General features: G+C 43.8%; 1 protein-coding gene across 8 annotated transcripts in view; it reads left to right on the forward strand.

The window, feature by feature from the left end:
• The window catches only part of Prune2 (prune homolog 2 with BCH domain), a 276,004-nt gene that overhangs the window by 157,571 nt on the left and 93,840 nt on the right, over positions 1-24,593 (forward strand). For all 8 annotated transcript variants that reach the window (XM_076918245.1, XM_076918227.1, XM_076918232.1 and 5 more), the window contains exons 7-9: positions 4,355-4,510; positions 7,578-14,151; positions 14,501-15,251. In XM_076918245.1, the coding sequence (XP_076774360.1) occupies positions 4,355-4,510; positions 7,578-14,151; positions 14,501-15,251 (7,481 nt within the window). The remainder of the gene's footprint in view (positions 1-4,354; positions 4,511-7,577; positions 14,152-14,500; positions 15,252-24,593) is intronic.

A 24,593-nucleotide genomic window follows, 5' to 3' on the forward strand; every position in this document is an offset into this window, starting at 1 on the left:
GTAAGAATCACTTAAGGGAAAAGATGAAGGCACAAGTTCTTAGATTTTGTCTCTAACTTACTAAATAACAATCACCAGCAAAGTGTTTAGAATGCACAACCATGGGCGTTTTGTGGTGAGGTCAGTATAAAGAAAGCATTAGAAGTTGGGGATGTTACCCCTCTAAGTCCCTGGAGTACAGTGTGAGTGGCAAGGACAGATTTGGAGGAAAATACATTGACCAATCCCTTGCTAAGGCAGAGCTCTGTAGGTGGGATGCAGAGGCAGCTGCGGCTTCAATGAATCTGGGGTGTGGGTGAAACTGTATTTCTAACAAAAGGTCTGGTCTTACCTGTGCTGATGGACAAGATGTGTCTGTCTGTGTAGCAAAGAATTCAAAGAGTAGCCAACATTCTTGAATAGCAGAAGGCAGACAAGTACAGCCTTTTTTTGAGTAAGGTTTCTGAATCTTACTATGCTCAGGTATGAGTTAAATTAACCCTTTTTTGTTTCAGCGACACAAGGGCAGTGTTCACCAGTGCATGTAGACATTTCTTTGGGAGGCATGCCTCACTTTTAGGAGTTTATGAATGTGTTAGGGGGTTTGTATATGTAAAAATATTTGGAAAGGAAAGTTGTGAGGCTTCTTACAAAGTCTTGATATGGATAAGCTGTAGATAAATGTCTTTACTGCTTGCTTTCAGGATCAGCTCTGCTTTTGATGCACAGTGGCACAAAGTCCAACATTAAATTAAATGACACTTTGGAGTATTTTATTTCCTGAATGCTTATTATGCATGAGGGGATAGTCTGAGTCAGAGAAGCTATACTCTAAACTCCTGGGGGTGAATTCATATGCTAAAACCATCAACTTAACCATTGCTGTGATGGCATTTGGATACTATGAGTGTTAAAAGCAAGAGTATTGGCAATGTACTTTCTGGATCTCATGATTCCGAAGGTTCTTGCATGTGAACATCACAAATGTCATTACCAAGTCAGCTGAATAGATCCTTGGCATACATCAGTAATACATCCTGAGAGCTTTGTGATTCTTACATGTTGCTCCTTGCAACCTAAAAGGGAAAGTGGTCTATTAAAATCACTAAGAAGAATCATTGCCATGAGAAGCCAGGCATAGTGGCTCCCAACCTTAGTCCTAGCACCCAGGAGGCAAAGGCAACTCTGTAAGTTTGATGCCAACCTTGTCTACATAGTGAGTTCCATGATAGTCAGGGCTATGAAAATAGATACTGTCTCAAAACAAAACAAAACAAAAACAAAAACAAAACATAACAAAAACAAAACCATACAACCAAGCCTTATCAACACATAGAAGCCCCCACCACCAAGGGTCTCTTAGAGGCTTCATAAACCTTAAGATTCCATTCAGCAAAACTGCAGAGCTTGTTTGTTTAATGGTGATTGTGGTAACTGATAAGAACCCTTAAGCAGGGTCGGGCGGTGGTGGCTCACGCCTTTAATCCCAGCACTTGGGAGGCAGAGGCAGGCAGATTTCTGAGTTCGAGGCCAGCCTGGTCTACAGAGTGAGTTCCAGGACAGCCAGGGCTACACAGAGAAACCCTGTCTCGAAAAACAAAACAAAACAACAACAAAAAAAAACAAAACAAAAACAAAACAAGAAGTCTTAAGCAAATATAATGTGCAAATATGAATGTGGCAACCGATCCATAACTATACACACCTATTCAGTCATTCACAATGGTTATGATTGGTGGAATGGCAATCACATTTTCTATGGTAAATACATCTGTATGGTTTTAATATTGTACTGCAACATCCATAATTACAATTGCTATTAAAATAAAAATGCACAGTATTCTTTAAATTCTTTGTGTATACATCATGACGTTTTGCACTGTTAGCATGATACACTACCAATTAATTGATTATACATGATAGGGTTGATGAGAATGGTGGTAGCGGAGGTGGTGTGTGTGTGTGTGTCTGTGTGTGTGTGTGTATACTGCCATTCCTCAGAATCTGGAGGGGATTGGCTCTGAGAGTCCTCTTTGAATACCCAAATCTATAGATATAGAAGTATCTTCTGTAAAATGGCATTGAATTTATGTCTAACTCATGTACATCCCCCTGTATTCACCAAGTCATGATTAGATGACCTAAAATACCTAAAACATGCAGATAGTGGTTGTGTTATTTAGAATGAAGTCTGTATGTGCTCAGTACAGATATATTTTTCCTAAACACCAGTGATCTGATCAACTATTGTTTGAATCCACAGATGTAGAACTCATTAATATAGTGGCTATCTAGTTGAGTGTGTGTGTGTGTGTGGTTTGTATGTGGTTTGTATTGTATAATTGTGTATCTGTTGTATGTGCATGCATGTGAGTGCATGCACGTGTATATGTGCATGTGTGAGTGTGGGTGCATGTGTGCATGCGAATATGTGTGTATGAATGTGTGTGCATGCATGTGTATGAGACTGTGTGAGCTTGTGAGTATGTGCATGCATTCTATGACAGAACATATAGCACAGGGTGATTTTGTGGGGGTTTTTTCTCCAGTCTGTTTACAAAGATTTCTTGAGCAACTAGTATATGCCAGATGTTAATGCCAGGGCTTATTAGCCAGCCTCACTGTGCTTCTTGAAGAAATAGAGAGAATTGTATGGACAAGGTGGCTCTCACTGAAACTGACATAGCTTGAGAAGTCAACACATTTCCTGTAGGTGACTGAGCCACATTCTGGGAATCCCACAGCCATTACTGCTCTCTCCACAGCTGCCACAAATAGGAATAGCCCCAACATTAAAACTGCTACAGAATTCTCCTGGACTTCTACACTGCAATAAAAATTCCTCAGGAGCTGGAGCTATAGCCCAGTCGGTAAAGTGCTCTGCTAGCATATGCAAGGCCCTGGGTTCAACCCCCTGCTCCATAACCATGAGACCCCGTCTCAAAAAGGAAGTCCTCAGCCACTTCATCAAAGTGCGACTTCAAGAAATTTGGGTAGAATCTAACAATAATCATAGAAAACAAAATTGTAGGGCCAGCAAGGTGGAGCACCAAATAAGAATGCTTGAAGACACTCTGGCAACCAGAGTATAATCTCCAGAACCCACACACACACAAAAAAAAGACAAATGCAATGGCATGCATCTTTAATCCCAGAACTCGACAGTAAGATGAGGTGTGGAGACAGAATAATGTGAACGTTCACAGGCCAGCCAGCCTGGAGTATACGGAGCAGGAACAGAAACAAGAGAGACCTGCCCAGCAAGGAAGGAAAGAACTGACTCCCAAAAGCTGTCTTCTGACATCTGCATACACACATGGCACCCACACACAGACACACACAAGAAGCTTTATTAATTACTTATCTGTTGCTGTGATAAAATGCCATGAACAAAGCAGCTTATAGGAAAAGAAGTTTTATTTGGCTTATGGTTCTGGAGGGATGGGAGCCCACTGAGATGAGGAAGCAAGGAAGCAGGAGCAGGAAGCTGAGAGATCATATATTTCACTTCAAGCCCAGAGCAGACAGAACAAATCAAAAGTAGGGCAAGGTCATCTACTCTTAAGGCCTGACCTCCCCGTGTACTTTCTCCAGCAAGGCTGCACCTCTTAAACCTCCAGAAGTAGCACCACCAAGTAGGGACAAATTGTGTAAATATCTGAGCCTATGAGGAACATTCTCATTCAATCCACTACAGGTACCAAAAGAGAAAGCAATATTATAGAATAGGAGTATACCAGAATGCACCATGCATGAAGACCAGGGCCAGAATATAGGCTTCACCATACTTCCTGAAGGAAGAGACAATCAGCTAAACTCCTGGTATATGACACTTCATACTTTTCTAGTGATGGGTCAAGATTAGAGACAACAGACATTCTTATGTGTGTATTATAAATAGTGAGGGCTAAATGTACTTTTTAAATACTTGATAAATATTTCATAAAAAATGTGTTTCTTGGGACTTTAAAGATGGCTCAGTAGGTAAGAGCACTGGCTACTCTTCCAGAGGATCCGGGTTCAATTCCCAGCATGCATAACTTTAGTTCTAGAGGATCCAACACCCTCACAGAGACATACTTTCACGAAAACACCACTGCATATGAAATTAAAAAAAAGTGTTTAAAATGTCTTTCTTGTGTAAAGAATTGATAATAATGGCAGAGACATATTCTTTTCTCCGTCTGGGAAAACAAATCAGTAAGGTATATTTTAGGCCAGAACATAAAACTTTCCAAAATTTCTCAAAGCATTTATATCACTTGCCTCTGGTGATAAATACCTGTCCTGATACATCAGAGGCCTGAGCTGATTTGTGGCCAACTGTCTGAAATAGGCAGTTAGACATTAGTCTCGTGTGTGTCTGTTGTTTCAGGACTGCCTGCTTCACAGCAACATCACCAGTGATTTGAAAGCCTTCACAGACAAGTTCGGCTTTGATGTCCTCATCCTGATCACAAACTTCGCATCAGGGGAGCAGCAGAGGCAGCAGATCGCTGTGTACTCCCAGAACCTGGAACTATGCAGCCAGGTGAGCCTTCCTCTCATCAGTCTCACTGTTTATGAACTTCTGAAAAAGAGGTAAGAATGAATTGCTGCCTCATAGAAATGGGCCCAAGAGATAGAGCCCTGAGATTGGATTGTGTTAGTCCATTTTGTGGTGCTGACAAAATACCAGAGTCTGGGTACTTTACAAAAAAGAGAGATTTATTTTGATTTATTTGTTTGTTTGTTTAGCTCAAACTTGTAGAAATTCAAGAGCATGGCTCTGGCTTGTGCCCTGTTGTGGTGAGGGCTTTCTGGAGGAGAACCTGGAAGTAAAAGGCTAGATTTGTTTTGTAACCACCCATTCTCATGATAATTAAGACAGTCCCTTGAAGTTTTCATCAATCCTCCTGAAGGTGGTGGCCTTGTGATCTAACCACCTTCTACTAGCCCTACCTCTGAATGATTCCACCTCATAACACTATTGCCCCCACATTGGGAGCCAAGCTTCTGAGTGCATAAACCCATAGCAGACCCCCACAACTATTCCCCTTCTAGACTGAACCCATAAAGAAAACAACCAATGCTTTCTCACCCAAATAAAGGCAAGTCCTTTTCTGATCTGTTTTCTTTTGGAAATTGTTCCCTTGTGATAACTAACCTAGTCACAGTCTCAATACCCAGGTGGTGCCCAGTGTTTATCAATACCCTTGTGGTGCCCAGTGTTTATCAATACCCAGTGATCTGATGCCCTAGCAAGCACAGTCTACAGGCACTCAGATTCTCAGTAGGTAATCAGTTGCATCTTGTAGGATGATAGTTGAGCCTTTTAATAAATCACCTAGAAAGAAAAAAGAAGAGGAGGGGGGAATGAGGGAGAAGGAGAAGAGGAAAAGGAAAAAGAGAAGAGGAAGATGAGGAAGAAGAGGAAGAAGAAAGTTAATCTCAACAGGTCATGATATATGAGCAGAGTTATTTATTGTACTTACTAACTAGCATTGAGGTAGAAATAGATATGGATATAATGATTGGTTAATGTGAACCTCACTAGTAAGTCAGAGTCCTTTGTCACTACAAGTGACAAAAGGCAACCATTTCTTCATGCACCCTCCCCTCTGTCCTCTAACAGCTGCATTTGGCTTCTTCATGGTCACATGACTATATGTATTCTCCAGTTCTCTCTCTGCTTTTTCAAGTTCAGATAAGAACACAATGCCTTGTCACAGCTGGATTTTGTATCCCCTCTTCTGACCACATATCTGTGTGCATCTAATCACCAGCTAGGGCTTTTCCAATGCTAACATAATATGCATTCAGATACAAAGATGCACTAGTTAACTCTTCTTGTCACAGTGACAGAACACCTGACAGAAGCTACTCAGTGGTGAGAGGTTCATATCTGTTCACACTCCAGAGATATCATAGATCTCTCATGGCAGAGAAGGCATGGTGGCTATCGTTTGTGGCTAGTGGGAACTTGTGGCATGGCGTATCACACTGGAGTGGATTGGAATTCATAGGGCTAGATAAAAAGCAGGACTTCCCTGTAACCTCCAAGGCCTTGGTCCACCAGCTGGACCTCATGTCTACAAAGTTTCAGAACTTCCCCATGACAGCACCAGCAGCTGGAGACCAGGGATCAAATGCATGAGTCGGTGGGGGGGGGGATGCTTTACAGCCAAAGCATAACCAAGGGTAGATCTTACCCTTTTTGCTTAGTAACTTTTTAGAGACAAGGTGTAAGTTGTTCGAGCTTCCACTGTCATAGTTTTCAAGTCACTTTGGGGGCAGATGCTTTTTTCAAACCAATTTGAAAGTTGGCTTACTTAAGCAGATGGAGTGGTCAAGAGCCCTGGTGCCCACACTTCCCTTCTCCCTTCACCCCAGTGGCAGGATCCAAAGGCAATAGTTTCTCTAAATACCTTGCATCACCGAGGGGGAAGGCTCTGCACCAACAGGTCCCGCTTTGTCTTGTGGTGATACAGCAGAGAATCCACCTCTGCAGCTCAACTGCTGAACCCAAAACCCAGGTCCTGTCACACTAGCAGGGTGCTGTTGGCCCTGTCTTAATCCTTCTCTAGTCTCATAGGACCACTGTGAGAATAAAGGAGATTGCAGCTGTGAAATATCACACTATGCAGGTGTGGGTAAGCATCCCACATGGATGGGATGGTTATTATCATCTCCCATGGCTTGTGTGGCATTATTTCCACCATCATTTTAACCTCTGTTAGCTCTGTAGGGCCTTCCCCAAAGCTCAGCATGCCAAAGTACTCCTGATGGCCCTAAATGTCCAAGAGCTGCAGCCCAAGCCTGGCCTGGCCTGGCACTGGCTGTCTGGTTCAGTGTCCCTCTGCCTCCCAGGTACCAACCTCTTTGTTGGTTCATATTTCCATATCTGTGCACTCCGGGACAGGAAGAGGCCTGGGTGCCATAGGGAAGCTCAACCTGTGGCCCCCTTCCCACTTCCCCTTTTTCTTTGCCTTGCCACACTTATCAGGACTAGGCCAGGTCTAGCTTCCTCTCTTATTCCAATGCTTTGCCAGCATCCAGGGGTTCTGCAAACTCAAGCAGGGCAGAATCCTGGAGGCAGGACTGATACAGTGGACATGGAAGGGTGCTGCTTACTACCTTGCTCCTTCTGGTTTGCTCAGCCTGCAACGACTTAGAGCTTATAACAACTAAGGATGGCACCACTCACAATGGGCTGGGCCTTCCCACATCAGTAACTAATTAAGAAAGTGTTTTACAGCTGGATCTTATGAATGCGTGTTACTCAAAAGAAGTTCAGACAACTCTTGCTTGTATCAAGTTGGCATAAGACTAGCCAGGATGATCAGCCTTCCTCAAAGATGAGGTCCTTAACTAGTTATCTAACACCAAGTGGTCATCTCTAAACATATATGCATACAAGAAACATTAAGCAGACTCAAGCAAATTATAGTTTTATATTTGTTCATATATATTGCATATGTGTTGATGACAATAATACATTTCAAAAGGCCATGAATTTAAAAGGAAGTTGGGTAAGGGACATGAAAGGAGTTGAAGGGGAAAGAAGTGGAAGATGAAGTAACTATAATATACACATGAATCTTTGTGCTTCCCCACAGATTTGCTGTGAGCTGGAAGAAAGTCAGAACCCTTGCCTGGAACTGGAGCCCTTTGAATGTGGCTGTGATGAGATCCTGGTATACCAGCAGGAGGACCCTTCTGTGAGCTGTGATCAGGTGTTTCTTCTTCTCAAGGAGGTCATCAATAGGAGGTGCGCAGAGATGGTCTCTAACAGTCGGACATCCTCAACAGAAGCTGTAGCAGGCAGCGCTCCACTGTCCCAGGGCTCTTCCGGGATTATGGAACTGTATGGTTCTGACATAGAGCCACAGCCCAGCTCTGTGAATTTCATAGAAAACCCCCCAGAGCTCAACGATTCTAACCAAGCTCAGGTGGATGCCAACATAGACCTTGTTAGCCCTGACAGTGGGTTGGCCACCATCAGAAGCAGTCGCTCATCCAAGGAGAGCTCAGTCTTCCTCAGTGATGACAGCCCAGTGGGAGAGGGTGGTGGGCCTCACCATAGCCTTCTCCCAGGATTTGAGTCCTACAGCCCCATTCCTGAAGGGATAGTTGCAGAGGAACATGCCCGCTCTGGGGAACACAGTGAACACTTTGACCTCTTCAACTTTGACCCAGCACCCATAGCTTCTGAGCAGTCGCAGCCGTCTTCCCACTCTGCAGACTACTCACCAGAAGATGACTTCCCCAATAGTGATTCATCAGAAGGAAACCTCTCTGCTGGGCCTAAAGGTCTTGGTGAGGTGGGAATCAACATGTCCAATTATTCCTCCAGTTCTCTTTTGTCAGAGGCTGGTAAAGACAGCCTTGTGGAATTTGATGAAGAGTTTGTCCAGAGACAAGAAAGCTCAGGTGATAACTCTGAAAGAAATTTAAACTTGACATGTCTTGTGGGAGAGGAACCTTCTTCTCCTGAAAGGCTGAAGAATATTGGAAATAGAATCCCACCAACACCTATGAACAGCTTTGTTGAAATATCACCATCAACAGAAGAGCCAACTCCACTCTTTCCTGAAGATATAATCCAAAATGCAATCGACACAGGGCATCTGGGCCCACCTCAGACCCGTGCACGGTGCAGAAGCTGGTGGGGTGGCTTGGAAATTGACTCTAAAGACATTGTAGATGCATGGAATGCCAGTGAACAAGAAACCGTCTTCCAGAGTCCTGAACCATGGAAAGATCCTAAGCCTGAGCCAGTTGAGAGGAGAACCTCAGATTCCACATTCCAACCAAAGAGTCTTGGATTCCCAAAGTCAGATCCCTGGGAATCTGAATTTGGACAGCCTGAACGGGGCAGCAAAGATACCCAAGACCAGAAGGAGGAAAGCTTGCAATATCAGCACTCGCCCACGGTGAGGACACATTTGACAGATGCCTCCCCTCCAGGGACAAACCACTTGATAGAGGACTTTGCTGCTTTGTGGCATTCAGGACACTCACCCACAACAATGCCTGAGCCCTGGGGAAATCCCACAGATGCTGGTGAAGCTGCGGTTATGATGTCCTTCCCCACCTGGGGTGCATTTGATAAAGAAGATAATGCTGACACATTAAAAAGTTCTTGGAATCTTCATCCCACTAACAATGAGACACCTTCTGTGCAGGACCCAAGTGAATGGGCTATGGCCCAAAGTGGCTTTGCTTTCCCTGCAGCAGACCTACTGGACAATTCCCTCATTGAGGTAAATAAAGATGCAGCTCCAGAAATCTGGGGCAAGAACAATGGCTCCAAGGATAATAGTCTTACTTCTGGAAGTCCCATTTCTGATCTAGGTCAAACATGGAATAATTCTAAGTTACCAGGGGAAGACCAGAATGTCTTGGTAGATCCTAAAGCCAGTGGGAAGGTATATGAAAAGGAAGGGTCCTGGAACCTCTTTGAGGAGAGTGTTAAAAAAAGAGGAGCTGATGTCTTAGCTCCTTGGGAAGATTCTTTCTTGTCCTACAAATGCTCTGATTACAGCACGTCCAACATTGGAGAAGATTCAGTCCCATCTCCCTTAGACACCAACTACTCCACCTCTGACTCTTACACATCACCAACATATGCTGGAGATGAGAAAGAAATGGAAAACAAGCCCATTGCTAAAGATAATGGTTTTGAGGCAAAAAATGCTGACTTTCCTGCAGAGGGGGTTGAGATTCTTGCAACATCACCACATCAGCCTCAGAGAAATCGAATTGGTTCTGGTCCTGGGAACCTAGACATGTGGGCGTTGCCTCACACAGAAGATAAGCCTGAAGGAAATGATGCACATCACCCAGATAAAGATTCACTCAAGACAGAGCATGAAGAAGATAAAAATACTTCCATGGAGGATGGTGTGGGGAAAAGCAGCCCATCCAGCTACGATGATCCCAGCATGATGCAACTGTACAATGAGGCAAACCGGCAGCTCACCCTTCTACACAGCAACACCAACTCACGCCAGACAGCCCCTGACAGCCTTGACACATGGAACCGAGTGATTCTGGAGGACACGCAATCCACTGCAACTATCTCAGACATGGATAATGACCTGGATTGGGATGACTGCAGTGGGGGTGTAGCAATCAGTGGTGATGGTCAATCAGAAGGTTACATAGCTGCAAATAGTGAACCTGAAACACGGTTCTCAGTGAAGCAGCTGGAACCATGGGGCACAGAACATCAGGAAGCAAATCAGGTAGACTGGGATCTCCCTACTTCTGCTGAACCCACAGGGAATACTGGTCCCAGTGAATACCAGACTCTGAATGAGAAAAGTGGGCAGCTAATTGCAAACAGTATTTGGGATTCTGTCATGGGAGATAAAGATATGCCATCATTCAGATTACCAAGCCCACCAAATACTGTAGATATGGAACACGGCACTTGGCCTTCTGAAAGTCCCAGACACTCAATAAATGGTAAAGATGGCCACATGTTAGAAGCCTCTGGACTCAGTGAGTCAGGAGGGCTTACATCTCATCTTGACAACCAGGACACATGGGCAGACTCCCAAGGTGCCACAGCATCCTTGGTGACCAGGCTGGCAAGTCCAGAACACTTTGCACAGTCAGATCCATGGACAGGCCATACTTACAGGCAGAGGGAAAGTGAGATTGAAGGCCTGGCAGCCTCTGATTGTGAACATCTTGACAAAGAGGCAGAGGCAGGCTCTGGAGTGAATGATGTCCCATGGGTCTTTGGAAAAGAGCCCAGTGACCAGGAACTCTCTTCTTCAGATGCATTTGAACACCGAGAAATCTGCAGTGCATCCAGCAAAATCAGTTCTCTTTCAGTCACCTCCAGTCCTCAGAGTGGGGAACCAGAGGAGATCTTAGAAGTTGGGAAGGAGCCTTACACTCTAGACTCCCTTCCTGTGCAAACAGAGGCATTCACAAGTGGTTTGCAGACAAAACACAGCCATGAAGAATCTCTTATGGATAATAAAAATTTAGGTGAAGCCAATGCAACATTGGATAGGATTAATCTAATGAAAAATATGCCTTTATCTGAAATGGAACTTGAGAAAACTAAACCCTGTAACATTCTGAAACCAGAAGGTGCAAATGGAAAACTACTTTATGAATCTTCCCAAAACTTTGGTATTTGGGATGGCCCTATGGATAGTGATGTGTGGGATAGTCATATAAGTTATGACACAGCTATGAATCCTATGGGTCAGAACACTGAGGAAAGGTCTCTAGAAGCCCTGTCACCAGGAAACTATGACAGAGACAGCCTCTCTAGTGAGTGTACTCATTCAAGTGCATCAAGTCCTGCCCTAAATGATTCCTCAGTTGCCTTGTCCTCCTGGACCTATGGACCCAGTGCTGACCATCAGAAAGAGAACCAAGATGTTAGGAACAAACAGATTCACCAAGAATCAGAACTATTTACCACTGAAGCCCACGTAGGAGTCATTAGCGATATCAAGGACTTTGCAGAAAACAGGAAGGCTGCCTTTGGAAAGATGTCTGATCCGGAGGATGCCCAATGTCCAGAGATTCCAAATGATCCCTTCAATGGTGCTTCCTCATCCTCTTCATCCAGCCTTGGAACAGATAAATATTCAGAATATTCTCACACATATCAGGAAGGAACTCTAATGGCTAGACGTCAAGAGGAAAATGAACTTGACTTTCTGGAAATTGTGGAGCCAGAGGGGACCAGGGTCATATCTATGAGCTCAGGTTCTGGCAATGACAGTGGGGATGACGAAGAATTGCTAGAGAAGGAGCTCCATTTGGCCACAGTTGCTCAGAGTGAATCTGGGGCTTGCAATTTACTGCATGAACCTGAGTTCTCAGGCACAGAGCACTCCAAGCCTGAGTTTTCTGTGTTTGCGGGTAGTTCAGAGTCAATAGAGAAAGAGAACAAGTCAAGCCCATTCTGTGACAGTCAACAAAACAGCCCTGGGCAGTGGATTTTGTCACCACTCATGCAGGTTGACACACAGGACACATCTAAGGAAAAGGAGGCCAGAGATGCAGAAACCAGGACAATGATGGATACTGCCAGCCTCCCTCTGCCTCCTTGTCCTTGGCAGGGATCTGCCAGCAGCGAACCTAAGGATGGAGACCCTGACAAATTGGAAATGCTTGGCTTCTCAACTGACAGCAATGAGTGGTGGAACACTGCTGCACAAGAAGGAAGAGCAACTGCCAAAATGTCTGCAGAGGAGTTGTCTAACTCAGAGGGTGAGCTGGAGACTACTTCTCCAGTATTCCAGAATGCAGGTCCATGGAGCGTACCCATTCAGAATGATAGTGAGCCTGTGGACACAGGTTGCACTAATCCTTTCAGTGGTAAACTAAAGTCATCCTTTCTGGATAGTAATGGGGACAAGTCACAGGAGAAACTTTGGAACATTCAACCTAAGCAGCTGGATTCAGATGCCAATCAATTCAGTCAGCTTGTAATCCTAGACCAAATTAAGGACAAAGATTCTGAACAGCAAACAGCTATGTCTTCCGTTTCTAGTGACCTTTCTCCAGAAACTCTCACTCAAGAACAGTGTCAGGAATCTATGTTGTCTGTCTGGGACCATACAGAGCCAGCATTTACTCACAGAGATGAAAATGGATATGTTAGCACTGGGGTTTCACCCACTGAGTATCAACAAGAGAACTGGTGGGAACAGGAAAAATCCTGTCTCAGCCATGTGACACATTCAAGCACTCCCACAGAAAATCTCCCAGAAATCAACACACCTACACAATTGATAAGGAAGTTGGACTCTGATTGGGATAGCCCCAGCCCCAGTGAGCCCCAACATAACTTTGTTCCAGATATTTTACATGGCAACTTCGAAGAGGGCGGGCAGCTGGCCTCAGCTTCACCTGATTTGTGGATGGACGTCAAGCAACCTTTCACTTTTAAAGCAGATAGTGATAATCCCGATATATTGACTCACTGTGACCATGACAGCAACTCTCAGGCATCCAGCAGCCCTGATGTGTGTCAGGATTCTGAAGGGAAGCAAGAGATGGAGAGGCATACTGATGTCTACCTGGGACCTGAAGTGGAACCCAGTGAGTTTTATCTCACTGAGCCAAAGATGAATGACAAGCCGACTTGGGAACCAGAGCAGGAATGTCTCCAACACAATTCAGAACTCCATTCCGAACATGCAATGCCCTTGCCTCTGATCAACAGTCAGGACGATATAAACAACTCATCTAAGCCTGCCTCTTCAAAAGGTTCCCCAGAACCCTCTGATATACATGGAGACAATAGTACAAGTGCAACAGCGTTGGAAGAAGGCACCAACCCAGAGGTAGAAGCAGAGGACAGGACGATCCCAGGCACCAGAAGTGAAGACACTGACATTTTTGAAACTCACCAGGAGGTCAGTGTGGAAGGCAACAGCTCCTGGGTGTCAAAAGACTTTTGTCCTCAAAGTCAGACAGGTACTAGAGCCCTTCTTGACTGTGAGCAGCCTTTTGCTTCTGAGAGTCCTGCTGTACTTACTGACATCTTCCTAGCCTCAGACACCTGCCTGGATGTAAGTGAAGCTGCCTTGGACCACAGTTTCAGTGATGCCTCCGGCCTCAACACTTCCACAGGCACCATAGATGATATGAGTAAGTTGACTCTATCAGAAGGCCATCCCGAAACACCAGTTGATGGGGATGCAGGGAAGCAAGATGTCTGTTCGTCTGAAGCTTCCTGGGGTGATTTTGAATATGATGTAATGGGCCAGAATATTGATGAAGAGCTGATGAGAGAGCCTGAACACTTCCTATATGGTGGTGATCTTCCGTCAGAGGAAGGCATGCTGAAGCAATCACTGGCACCATACACACCCCCCTTTGATTTGTCCTACCTCACAGAACCTCCTGGATGCACTGAAACTGTCCAGGGAGCTGAGTCTCCAGATGATGCATCTCTGGGAAGTGATGCAGCAGAAATGTTGCTTTCTGCTCTTCCTGATCAACGGGAGGAAGACACGGCTGAGACCAACATCAGGAAACCTAGGCACCAGATGACTGTGTTGCACATTCATGAAGACCTTGAGGCTCTTTCTTCACCTGTGGGAGGAACAGTTTCTAATAACGAGTCATCGCCATCAAACATTGACTGGGAAATAGAAACAGATAATTCAGATTCACCAGCAGGTGGCGACATGAAACCACCAAACGGTAAGCAATGCATCACACTCCAGCAACACACAAACACACACACACACACACACACACACACACACACACACACACACACACACACACACACCTCCTCCACCTTCAAGGAACCGGTGTTAATTAATTTAGTACATTTGTTAACGCATTGTTAGCAACACAGGCAGAGAAAGTAACCATATGTAAACGTAACAGCTATATTGTGAAATCTCTCTTTGTTCGTGAGAAAACTGAACAGGTCCACAAAATGAAAATATATATTAGCTTGTCTCTTTTTAAGTGTTTGTTTGCAAAGATCAGAGATGGTAGAATGTGTTAAATTAAGCCTTGTTTTCTCACCTTCATATTCTAGGCAAGGAGACACTGGAGTTAGAAGACGTAGCTCCCACTAAAGGGCCAGAGCAAACAAAATTAGAATACAAAGAAGAAAAACAGGCAGAGCAAAGTGAAGACCATCAGGTACTGGCTGTGGATTACATACTTGTAAGTCATGAAAAAGATTCACCATTGAAACCAGAGGCCAGGGAAGCAAGAGAAAATATACCCGAGATGGAACAAGTATCCATAGGTTCTGGAGAAACAGGGCTACCAGAAACTCAGTTAGCAGGTATCCCAGACACATGCCAGCCTGAGCCTTTAAATGACATCAACATTCATTCTGCAGAGAGAACATCTTCCAACCACAAGAGTGCATCTCTTCAAAACCCTGCACAAGACCAGAGTTGGATGGTCTTGAGCCACAGTGAGGTTGGTGACCCACCTTCAGAAACCAGGGACTCAGGGCCTGGGTCTCCTGGTAGAACTGTAGAGCCGTTCCTGAGTCTCAGCTTAGACAAGGGACCCCAGTCCCAGGTTCTGGAGAAAAATAAGCCTCTAGACTCTTTAGCGCTAGAGGAAGTTGCTGGTTTGAGCGACCAGTCAAGGAAGAGCAAGAGACACGTTCAAGCTGGTCTAGATGCAGTTCCAACACAGGCCGCCACCCACGACAGTGAATGGGAAATGCTTTCGCCACAGCTCCCCCAGAAAAACAGGAACCCTCCACAGGAAATGGAAGAAGAGACACAGTTCCCTGAGCCTGGACCCGGAAAACCAAGACCAAAAGGGTAAGCAAAACACTAGATTTATTTTATATATATTCATATAAAAGCATTTTATTTAGAAACCAGAGAAATACTGAGAGGTTTTGGAACATGAGGATACCAGGGTCAGGAGATCTTTTCTGAAATAATAAGACATGTCATCAGCAAAAGCAATCGCCAGACAACCATCAGGAAAAGGATGACTTACAACCAGTCTGCACCCACCTGGCTGACTTCAGCACCTATGGGACATGCAAGCGGAACTGGAGTAGCTGGTATCACTATCTCTCCAGGACCTACTATGTGCAGGGCAGCTTGTGCTCATCTGCTCACATGATCCTTACATGCTGGGCACTGGGGGAGAAGGATGGACTAGGGGAGCAAGAACTGGAGGCTCAGGGTGTTTCTGTAATTGTCTTAGATTCATCTTAAATGAACAGAGTGAATGCTCTGGGCTCCCATACTTCCTGAAGCCAAAGGCCCTGCCTTTCTTGTTGGCATACTGACATAATGGCACGCAACAGTTTGTACAAGAAAACTATTCCAGGGCTTCATATAAAACAGCTGGCTTCCAGGTAGGACTGTCAGGAGATTCTAAGTGGCCTCAAAATCAGTGCACAATACTCCTGCCCTAATTGGCTGAGAGTTGTCGATCAATTACCAAACTAGTGATATCACCATTCACTCACCCAGTGTAAGTTTTTCAGGAATGTTTTTCCTATGACCCACTTATGGGAACCCAAAGGGCAAGAAGCAAGAAGCAGAATGTCATCGCTGCACTTAAGATTTGAGGTCTCCTGATAATATTTAAGATGTTCCTTCCTTTCACTTTCCCTTAAAAATAGTGAAGGATACGCTAAGTAGAAGGGGAAATGTCTTTTTTGCATTAAAATATAGTGTGGTCACATTAAAACGTATGCACTATCACATATATGTACCTGACCCCCATAAACTAATTAATGATTGTTCAACTGTAGTACAGAAAAGATACCTCCTGCTTCCTACTCAGTTTAGAAGCATAAATGGCAACGTATAGCATACATACTGTGAATCAAGGTATTTGGGTCCTGGGCTACTTCTTCCCTGACCCATTTACATATTTAAAAATTAAGCCTCAAGCTTAAGTTCCCTCATCTATAAAATCGGTGGGCTAGGCCAGGTGATTTCAAGCCTTCCTCCTACAGAATTAGATTTTATGACCTTAATTCGTATGGGAACAATGTGAGTTCAAAAAAAAATTTTCCTTGCTCACAAATAGCATTTTCTGTTGAAAGAAACAGAGAAAAGAAATATTAGGAGGACAAGTTTGAAGGTTTTTGGGGAAACCACACAGTTTTAACTTTGAGGCATTTCAATTGGCCTAATTTTTTTCCCTGTCAAGCTCCTTTCTTCTAGAGAGGCCCTAGAGCATTTAACTGAAGAGAGCAGCTAATGGACCCTAGTGTAGCTTCTGCCCCAGTGCTTCACCCTTTCCCCTCAGCTTCTGAAGTAGAAAGATGCTGCTTGCGACCGTTGCTGCCTTTACACAATTTACTCTGAACATATTTGAAATGTTCTCCCTGCAAGTTTTTGAGCAAACATGGTTGTCTATAATAGGGTGGGAAGTACAGCTTAGTGTTTGAGCCCTTGTTTCGCCTGTCTGAGACCCTCGGTTCAATCCCCAATACCGAAAAACAACACAAGACAAAATAAAAGGCCCACGGTGGTTGTCTAGATGGGGGCCTGAGACCAGAAGCTTCTGAGCACTTGTCAAAAACGTCACCTCTCTGTGGAATCAGAAATTAGGGATGAGTCCCAGCTGGCTGCCTTCAGAGTTTCTTCCCTGAGATTCAGCTACATACCTACGTTTGAGAACTAAAATTTGGAATCACATTTCTAGGCTTGAAGATGTTTAGTATCTAGCTATGGGTGAGACATGGACAGAGATGCAGAAAATAGTGGCCAGTATTGACACAGGTGCAATCTGTGCACTTTTGCTGTCAACCAGCTCCTAGGCACAGCACATATTGTCTTGGTTTGTGTGCTGACTGGTTTTCTGCCAGCCAGACACATGCTAAAGTCACACTGGGAGACCAAACTTCAGTTGAGAAAATGTTCCCACTAGATTAATCTGTGTGCAAGCCTGTGATATATTTTTTAAAGATTTGTTTACTTTTATGTGCATTGGTGTTATGCCTGCAGGTATATCTAGGCAAGAGCACCAGATCCTCTGGAACTAGAGTTACAGACAGTTGTGAGCTGCCTTGTGAAGGCTGAGAATCGTACCCAGGTCCGCTGGAAGAGCAACCAGTGCTCCTAACCACTGAGCCATCTCTCTAGACCATGACACATTTTATTGACTGATGGCTGATATGGGAGGGCAAAGTCTATTGTGGGTGGTACCACCCTTGGGTTGGTGGTCCTAGGTGCTATATGAAAGCAAGCTGAGTAAGCGGTAAGACGAAAGCCAGGAAGCAGCAATTCTGGATGCCTCTGCATCAACTCCTGCCTCTAGGTTTGAGTTCCTGCCTTAGCATTTCTTAGTGCTGGGCATTAATGTGGAAGTATAAAATAAGTAAGTCCTTTCTTCTCCAAGTTGATTTTGATCGTGGTATTTTTTTTTCACATCAACTGAAACCCTAACTATGGCACTTACCAATGGTGGCAGCGTGAGCTATAGGAGACTTAGGCTAGACCAAGCAGATGATCAAATGCCAGTTCCCAGAGGCATATCAGTGACTGGAGAGCCTGGTCCTATGTAGTTGTAGAGCACATCTGCAGAATATTCACAGCATATAAATCTCCCTGCCCTATTTCACTCCTTTCCCCTCTCTCTTTGTGCTAAGAATTGAACCCAGATCTTGATGAATGCCAAGCAAGAGCTCTGGCACTGAGACTTCCTGCCCTTCTCATAAAATGAAAAGAGAGAATGATCAGAGGGATGGCATATAAACATGGGCACAAGAGCTGGGACTGGTGAGATGGCTTACAGGGTAAAAGGTCTTGCTGCCAAGCCCTCCTACCTAAGTTTGATTCCCACAACCAGGATGGTACTTGATTCTCTAGCCAAGTCCTGAAAGTTGTCTTTAAACACACACACACACACACAACAACAACAACAACAACAACAACAACAACAACAACAACAACACATACATACAAAAATGTAAAAAATGTAAAGAAAGAAATGATTAGTGATGTTATTAAATTCTTGTCAATATTTACCAGAGAAACAGAACACCTACTAGCTAAAAACTCTCAAACCTAGGGGGCTAAAGAGATAGCTTAGCAGTTCAGAGTACTTGCTGCTCTTGCAAAAGACCTGGGTTCAGTTCCAAGTATCTACATGGTGCCTTACAGCAATCTGTAATCCCAGTTCTAGGCTATCCGGCTGGCATGTATACGTTACACATACATGTATATAGGCAAAATATTCATGCTCATAAAATAAATAAATAAATCTAAAAATACCCATTCAACCCACCATCAACTATATAAAACTATTATATTTGACTTACAGATATGTTGACTTTCAGAGGTGTGTGAAGTGATCAAAGGAGATATTTCCCAATAATACTGAGGGAAAATGGTGATTTGGTGTAAGCTTTCACACATGCATGCAAAAGAGGGCAGTGGGAGGAAGAGGAGGAGAGGGGAGACGGATTTCCTCTTGTCATGCCTGTCTCTGGAGCATTCAGGGGTAGCTGGCCTTTGTTTTGTTGTTGTTTTGTTTTGTTTTTTGTTTTAAGAAGGGTGGCGTTCAGTGTTCACTAAAACATAGATGATGTATTTCATCTGCTTCTCTCTGTGCTCTGTCTGTTTAAATTACCTTTCTCCTTGTCTGATAAAACTATGCTTTGAGAAGAACTCATCTTTTTCCCATGAGTGACGTTGTTAGACCTTTCACAAGACCTACAGAACCAGGTTTCTTAGGTATTAATACATTCATTTTCTCTCTCTTAAAAATTACTTATTTTTATTACATCTTAATTGTGTATTTGTGTACATGTGAGTGTGAGGTACCTACAGAGGCCAGAGGCATCAAATCCCCTGAAGAGGGATGATGGGTAGTTATTTTCATCCTCTGGAGGAACCGTACCAATAAACCATCTCTCCAGCCCCTTCACTGGTTCTCCTTACTCCTGTGTATGTCAAGAGTGAAAAATAGACTGTCTCTTGGTGTTAGCCAGTGGTGGTACAGAGGATCCTGTCTATTTGGTAGTTACAATTAAACATCCTCTATATTGCACTTTCCTTCCCTCCTTCCTCTCCTTCCCCATCTCCTCATTTTTCTTCCACTTTCTCCCCTTCTCCCCATTTTGGAACCTCCCTCCCCCAAATCAGTGTCTTCCTGGTCAGCCATATGAGAGCAGACCTTATGCAATAAGTGATCACAAGTTAACAAGAGTGCCATTTTTCTTTAGTCTACCCAGCTGCCATTTGAGACAAAGCCTTGCTGACAGGTCCTATTTCCTGCTTTGATGGTGTTATCTGAATGAATAGGTGCTGATGTCAAAAAAAAAAAAAAAAAAAAAAAAAAAAAAAAGGAGGGAATGGTACGGTTTAGACTTAAATTCTATCTCTCATTTCTAGCCCAGTACTTGTCAATAAGGCTTGGTCACTGAAAGGCATATTTTCTTGAAGTTCTGTAGTTTGATACTTTGATTTCTCCATTGCCCACTGAAAGTCACAAAAGGCTTAAGAGTCAGGTTTTGGAGAGCTAGGTCGAGAAAGTGGTGAGTCAGCTCTTGCTCCTGACATCTCAGCCTTACCACCCCACTCCCCACTGCCAGCTCCTTCAGCCTGAACACAGATTTCTCATAGCAGAGAAGGCTATTTCCGGTTCCGTGGCTGCTTCCTGCTGAGCCTGTGTGGTTTCTAACTCAAGGGGGCCTGAGGACAGAAGGAAACCAAAGCCCTTCAATTGCTCTGTTTCAGTTTTCCAAAAGATTGTAGATGTGGTGGTTTTTGCTCAGGTACTTTACAAGAGGCAGCTCTTGTGGCAAAATGAGGTGGTACCTCATGGCTGCTCAGAGGGAGGGCAGCGCAGAAGAGCGCTTCTGTGCAGCTAGCTTCTAGCCTGTGTGAGAGGCTAAAGCATGCCCCTGGCTGAGCTTGAGACCTCAGGGTGAGTGGCAGAGCTGCCTTCGGAAGAAAGGCTGATGGAAAATGATAGTATTGGAGACAATGAGACAACCTGGCTTTCTTTCTAAATTACATTTGTGTTTGTATCTGCCTGCCTGTTCGTCTGTGCTTGCACCCCACTCATGCATGCCAAAATGCACGGTGCACAACTTTGAGGGAGTTGATTCTCTCCTTCCACCATTCCGGCCCTGGGGTTTGAACTTAGGTTGGTGTATTTGGCAGCAAGCTCGTTTACCCACTGAGCCGTCACATTAGCCCCCACACCATGGCTTTCTAAAGCAGGGTGTCTTGGTATTTTAGGACACAGCCAAAAAGATGTTATATTGTACTTTCAAATTAAGAACATTCAAATAAGATTTAATTCGGTCTCATTTACAAAGCCAGTAACAGAGTGTGAGTAGCCCAGGGTGAATAGTGTAGTGGTCCAGGTACAGTAGTAGTAGTTAGTGTAGCTGTTAGTGAGTGCCCTGGCTCTGGGGGTGAGGGCAGTGGCACCAGAACCTAGAGGGAAGAATGAGGAGAAGGTTAACTCCCTGAGAGAGTTCAGGTAGTCTGAGTGGTGCCCACTGTCACTGAGGGTTGAAGACTGGGCCAGATAGTTCCAGGTTCTTGGCTTCTTTTCCAAAAAATTAAAATAAGACTTTCTATAGAGTTACAAACAAGGTGGTTTTATGGTAGCAGTACTGGTTAGAAGGGAAACAACTGTCAGGACTGACACAGGCCACAGGAATGAGAGCTCTCAGGAGCCCCAGGTGTGCAGCCTGGGGTTCTTCTGTGAGCTCTAAAGGAAGGAGGGCATAGTTTCAGAGGTTCTCCATTTTGATTAATAGATTTGGTCATATATTTATTCTTTCTATTGGACATGTCCCTTCCCATAATGCATCTGATGTTAATTTTATGTGCGCCCATTTCTCACAGTTGTAAGATGGTATATAGGGAGCTCTCCCTAAAAGGTTTACTTGACAAACACAGTTTGTCTTACTGCACATGCATCCAATACTGGTTTGGGCTGTATCTATCACTCCTATTTTTCATATCTGGATATACTAGAAGTATGTATACATGTGAATAGAGACTATATAAATTTGATTGTTATCAGGGCCAGAGAAACCTAGACTGTTGTTCAAAACTGGCAGTACATGCAGTTTGATCCAAGTGGAGGTGATTTATGTGTTTCTGTGGTTGCTATACATATTAGTCAGTGAGAAGTGTGACTTAGTCACTGTTCTATTACTGTGAAGAGAAACTAGGACTAAGGCAATTTACAAAATAAAGCATTTATTTGAGGGATTGCTTAAAATTTCAGAGGGTGAGTTCATGACCATCATGGTGGGGAGCATGGCAGCAGACAGGAGGGCACTGGAGGAGTGACTGAGAGCTTACAAATGATCCAAAAGCAGCAGGCAGGGAGGGAGGAGGGGGAGAGAGAAGGCTGAGGGAAGAGGGAGAGGGAAGAGGGAGAGGAAGAGCATACAAAACAGGGCTGGGGGCTAAGCTAGCACCTACATCTTCCTGTCTCACGTAAGAACTGATTCCAGTGAGTTTGTTGTCCTGTCCCTCTCATATCCCAGCAGAGCCTCCATAGATCAAAACCACCAGAAGTCAGAGTGTGAGAGAACCTGCAGGGAGCAAGGTAGGAAAAAAAAAAAGAGCTAAAGAGGCAGATAGATGGTGTTGTGCACAGTTGTCCTAAGAGGAGAGCAGTGGGTTCAGCCTCTGAAAAGCACAGGATAGCCAACTCTTCTCTAATGCATGAGGGGATCTATTCCCAGGATCTCTGGGAGTCCTTTTGAAACAAAGGCCATCAAAAATCACTTCAGCAATGATTTTTGCCCCTTCAATTTTTTGTTGATCTATTTTTCTGTTTTTGTTTTTGAGACAGGGTCTCCCTGTGTAGTCCTGGCTGTCCTGAAACTCCCTCTATCAAATTTATAGAAATCTGCCTGCCTCAGTCTTCTGAGTGCTGGGATTAAAGGCATGTGTCACTACCCTGATTTTGCCCCTTCTATTTGCTAATGTCTGGAGACATGTTGATTGACACGCTGAGGAGGGGAATGCCCTGTATATAGTGAGTAGAAGGGAAGATTCTATGACATCCTACACAAGCCACGGCCCCAGATGCAGCGTGGAGAGCATGTTCCGTCCCACCGACTTGCTTTCTTTCTTCCTCTTCTTTTCCATCTGAAGAGAGCTCCCCTTCATTTGTTTTGTTGATTTTATTTCTGTCTCCATCTGTAAGACTGTAATTTTCAAGAAAGCATAAATCTGGTTTGTCTTATGAAGCACAATACCCATGATGCTTAGAATAGGGCCTGCCAAATTACTATTACAAGTGCCTTGCAAGATTGCCTGATTGAACAAAACCAAATAAACAACAACAACAACAACCATTTGTCTAACATAATGATTCCTCTCACCCCTTCCCCTTCTTTCTTTTCCTGAGACAAGGTCTCATTACACACAGCATGGCTGGCCTAGAGCTTGTAATACAGACCAAGCTGCCCTTGAACTTGACTGATCCTCCTGCCTCTGACTCCTGAGTGCAGAGATTAAGAGAATATGCCATAATTTGCACCCCTATCATAATTTGCTTTTAATGACACTGTGAAAAATTCAAATGTTTTTAATTCCCTTTGCTGAAGGGGATGCACCACACTTAGTTTGTGAATAATATGTACCTTTCTGTTATAAAGTTAAAAAAAAAACCAAAAACCTTTCTCTTGTAATTTGAGACCAAAGTGGTCCTCCAAGGATTTTAGAGTCCTTTAGCTTTTGAAAAGTGTCTTTATTCAAATCATTGAACCTCATTGAGAACAATGCCTGATCAGGGCTTTCCTTGGTTACTTTTGGCCATCTGTTGTCTACTTCATGGCTTTTACAATCTCTTCAGTCTTGGTGTCCTTTTCTTTGTTGGGAAAGAACAGTCTACTTAGTTGTCATGCATACTCTCAACTCAAGCAGCAGTTGAAAATACATAATCTTCAAAGACCTTTCAAATTTTACCTTTTAAAACTCAATTCATTAAATCGCCATTGAAAAGTAGCAATTAGGTACAGAGAAAATTGTGGTCAATTCTACTGTTCAATGTCTATTGTGTCCTTCTGGCTAATACAACAACCAGGATGTCACTTGCTGCATTTAAGTAGTGATTTGTTTAAAAAATAAATAAAGTAACTTCCTCCAGATAAAAACAAATGAATACTAACTCTGAGCTAGGACTACTCCATCTTGGTGTAGCCTGGGTATCCAGGTACACCCTACAAGACAGAAGGGGTTGTCATTAACAGCAGTGCCCTGTATCCCCCTTTTAATGCAGCATCATTAAAGAATGTTAAAGTATTTATGATTAGCCTCATGGCATAATTTAAAGATTTAAAACTTTTAAATTGTGTTATATATGTGTGTGTTTGCATGTGAACATCTGTACATGATTACATGTGCCAGCAGAAGCCAAATAGTGTGTCAGATTCCCCAGGAGCTGGAGTTACAGGCAGTTGTGAGGCCCTTAAGTTGGGTGTTGGGAATCAAGCTCTTCTGCAAGAGCAGCAAGTGTTCTTAGCTTCTGAGCCTCCACTGACAAGAATGTGGTCAGTCTCCATAGCAACTTCTGAGTTTTAGAACGGACATGATTGAAAACAGTTCTCAGCCTTCACGCTGGGTAGGCACATTCCCCAGGCTTGATAGCCTTCTCTCTCTCTCTTGATACAGTGTGGCTCATCCAGACTCAGGCATCCACTTGTTCTTTAGCTGAACTGCTGCCACCAGAAGTGACCTTGGAATCACAGTGTTGCCACCATTGAATAAGTTACTTGAGAGAGGTTTCTCATAACTACTAATAATTCTAATGACTTTGTTTGTTTGTCTCATTTTGTTTTGAGACAGTCTCATGTGGAATCCTGGTTAGTTGGGAACTTGCTTTGTAGGCCAAGCTGATCTCCAACTCATAGAAATCTGCTTGCCTCTGTCTCCCAAGTGCTGAGAGCAAGGTACGTGCCACCATGCCTGGCAATTCTAATGAATTTTGTAGACTTTTAGTTAAGTAAAAATATAAAAATGTATCCTACTTTTCCTTTCCTTACTGTCCCTCCCCAAAGCCAGGAGGAAGATACTAAATGCCGTCAATCAAGAAGAAGCTAATACCTTTTAATTGGCACCACATTCTACTGACCACTTTGATTTTTTACGTTGGTATTACTTTAATTAGAGATGACCCCAAACTGTCCCATGTTCCTACTCTAATAC

This window comes from Arvicanthis niloticus, chromosome 1 (genome assembly GCF_011762505.2).
Source record: "Arvicanthis niloticus isolate mArvNil1 chromosome 1, mArvNil1.pat.X, whole genome shotgun sequence".
Taxonomy (NCBI): domain Eukaryota; kingdom Metazoa; phylum Chordata; class Mammalia; order Rodentia; family Muridae; genus Arvicanthis; species Arvicanthis niloticus.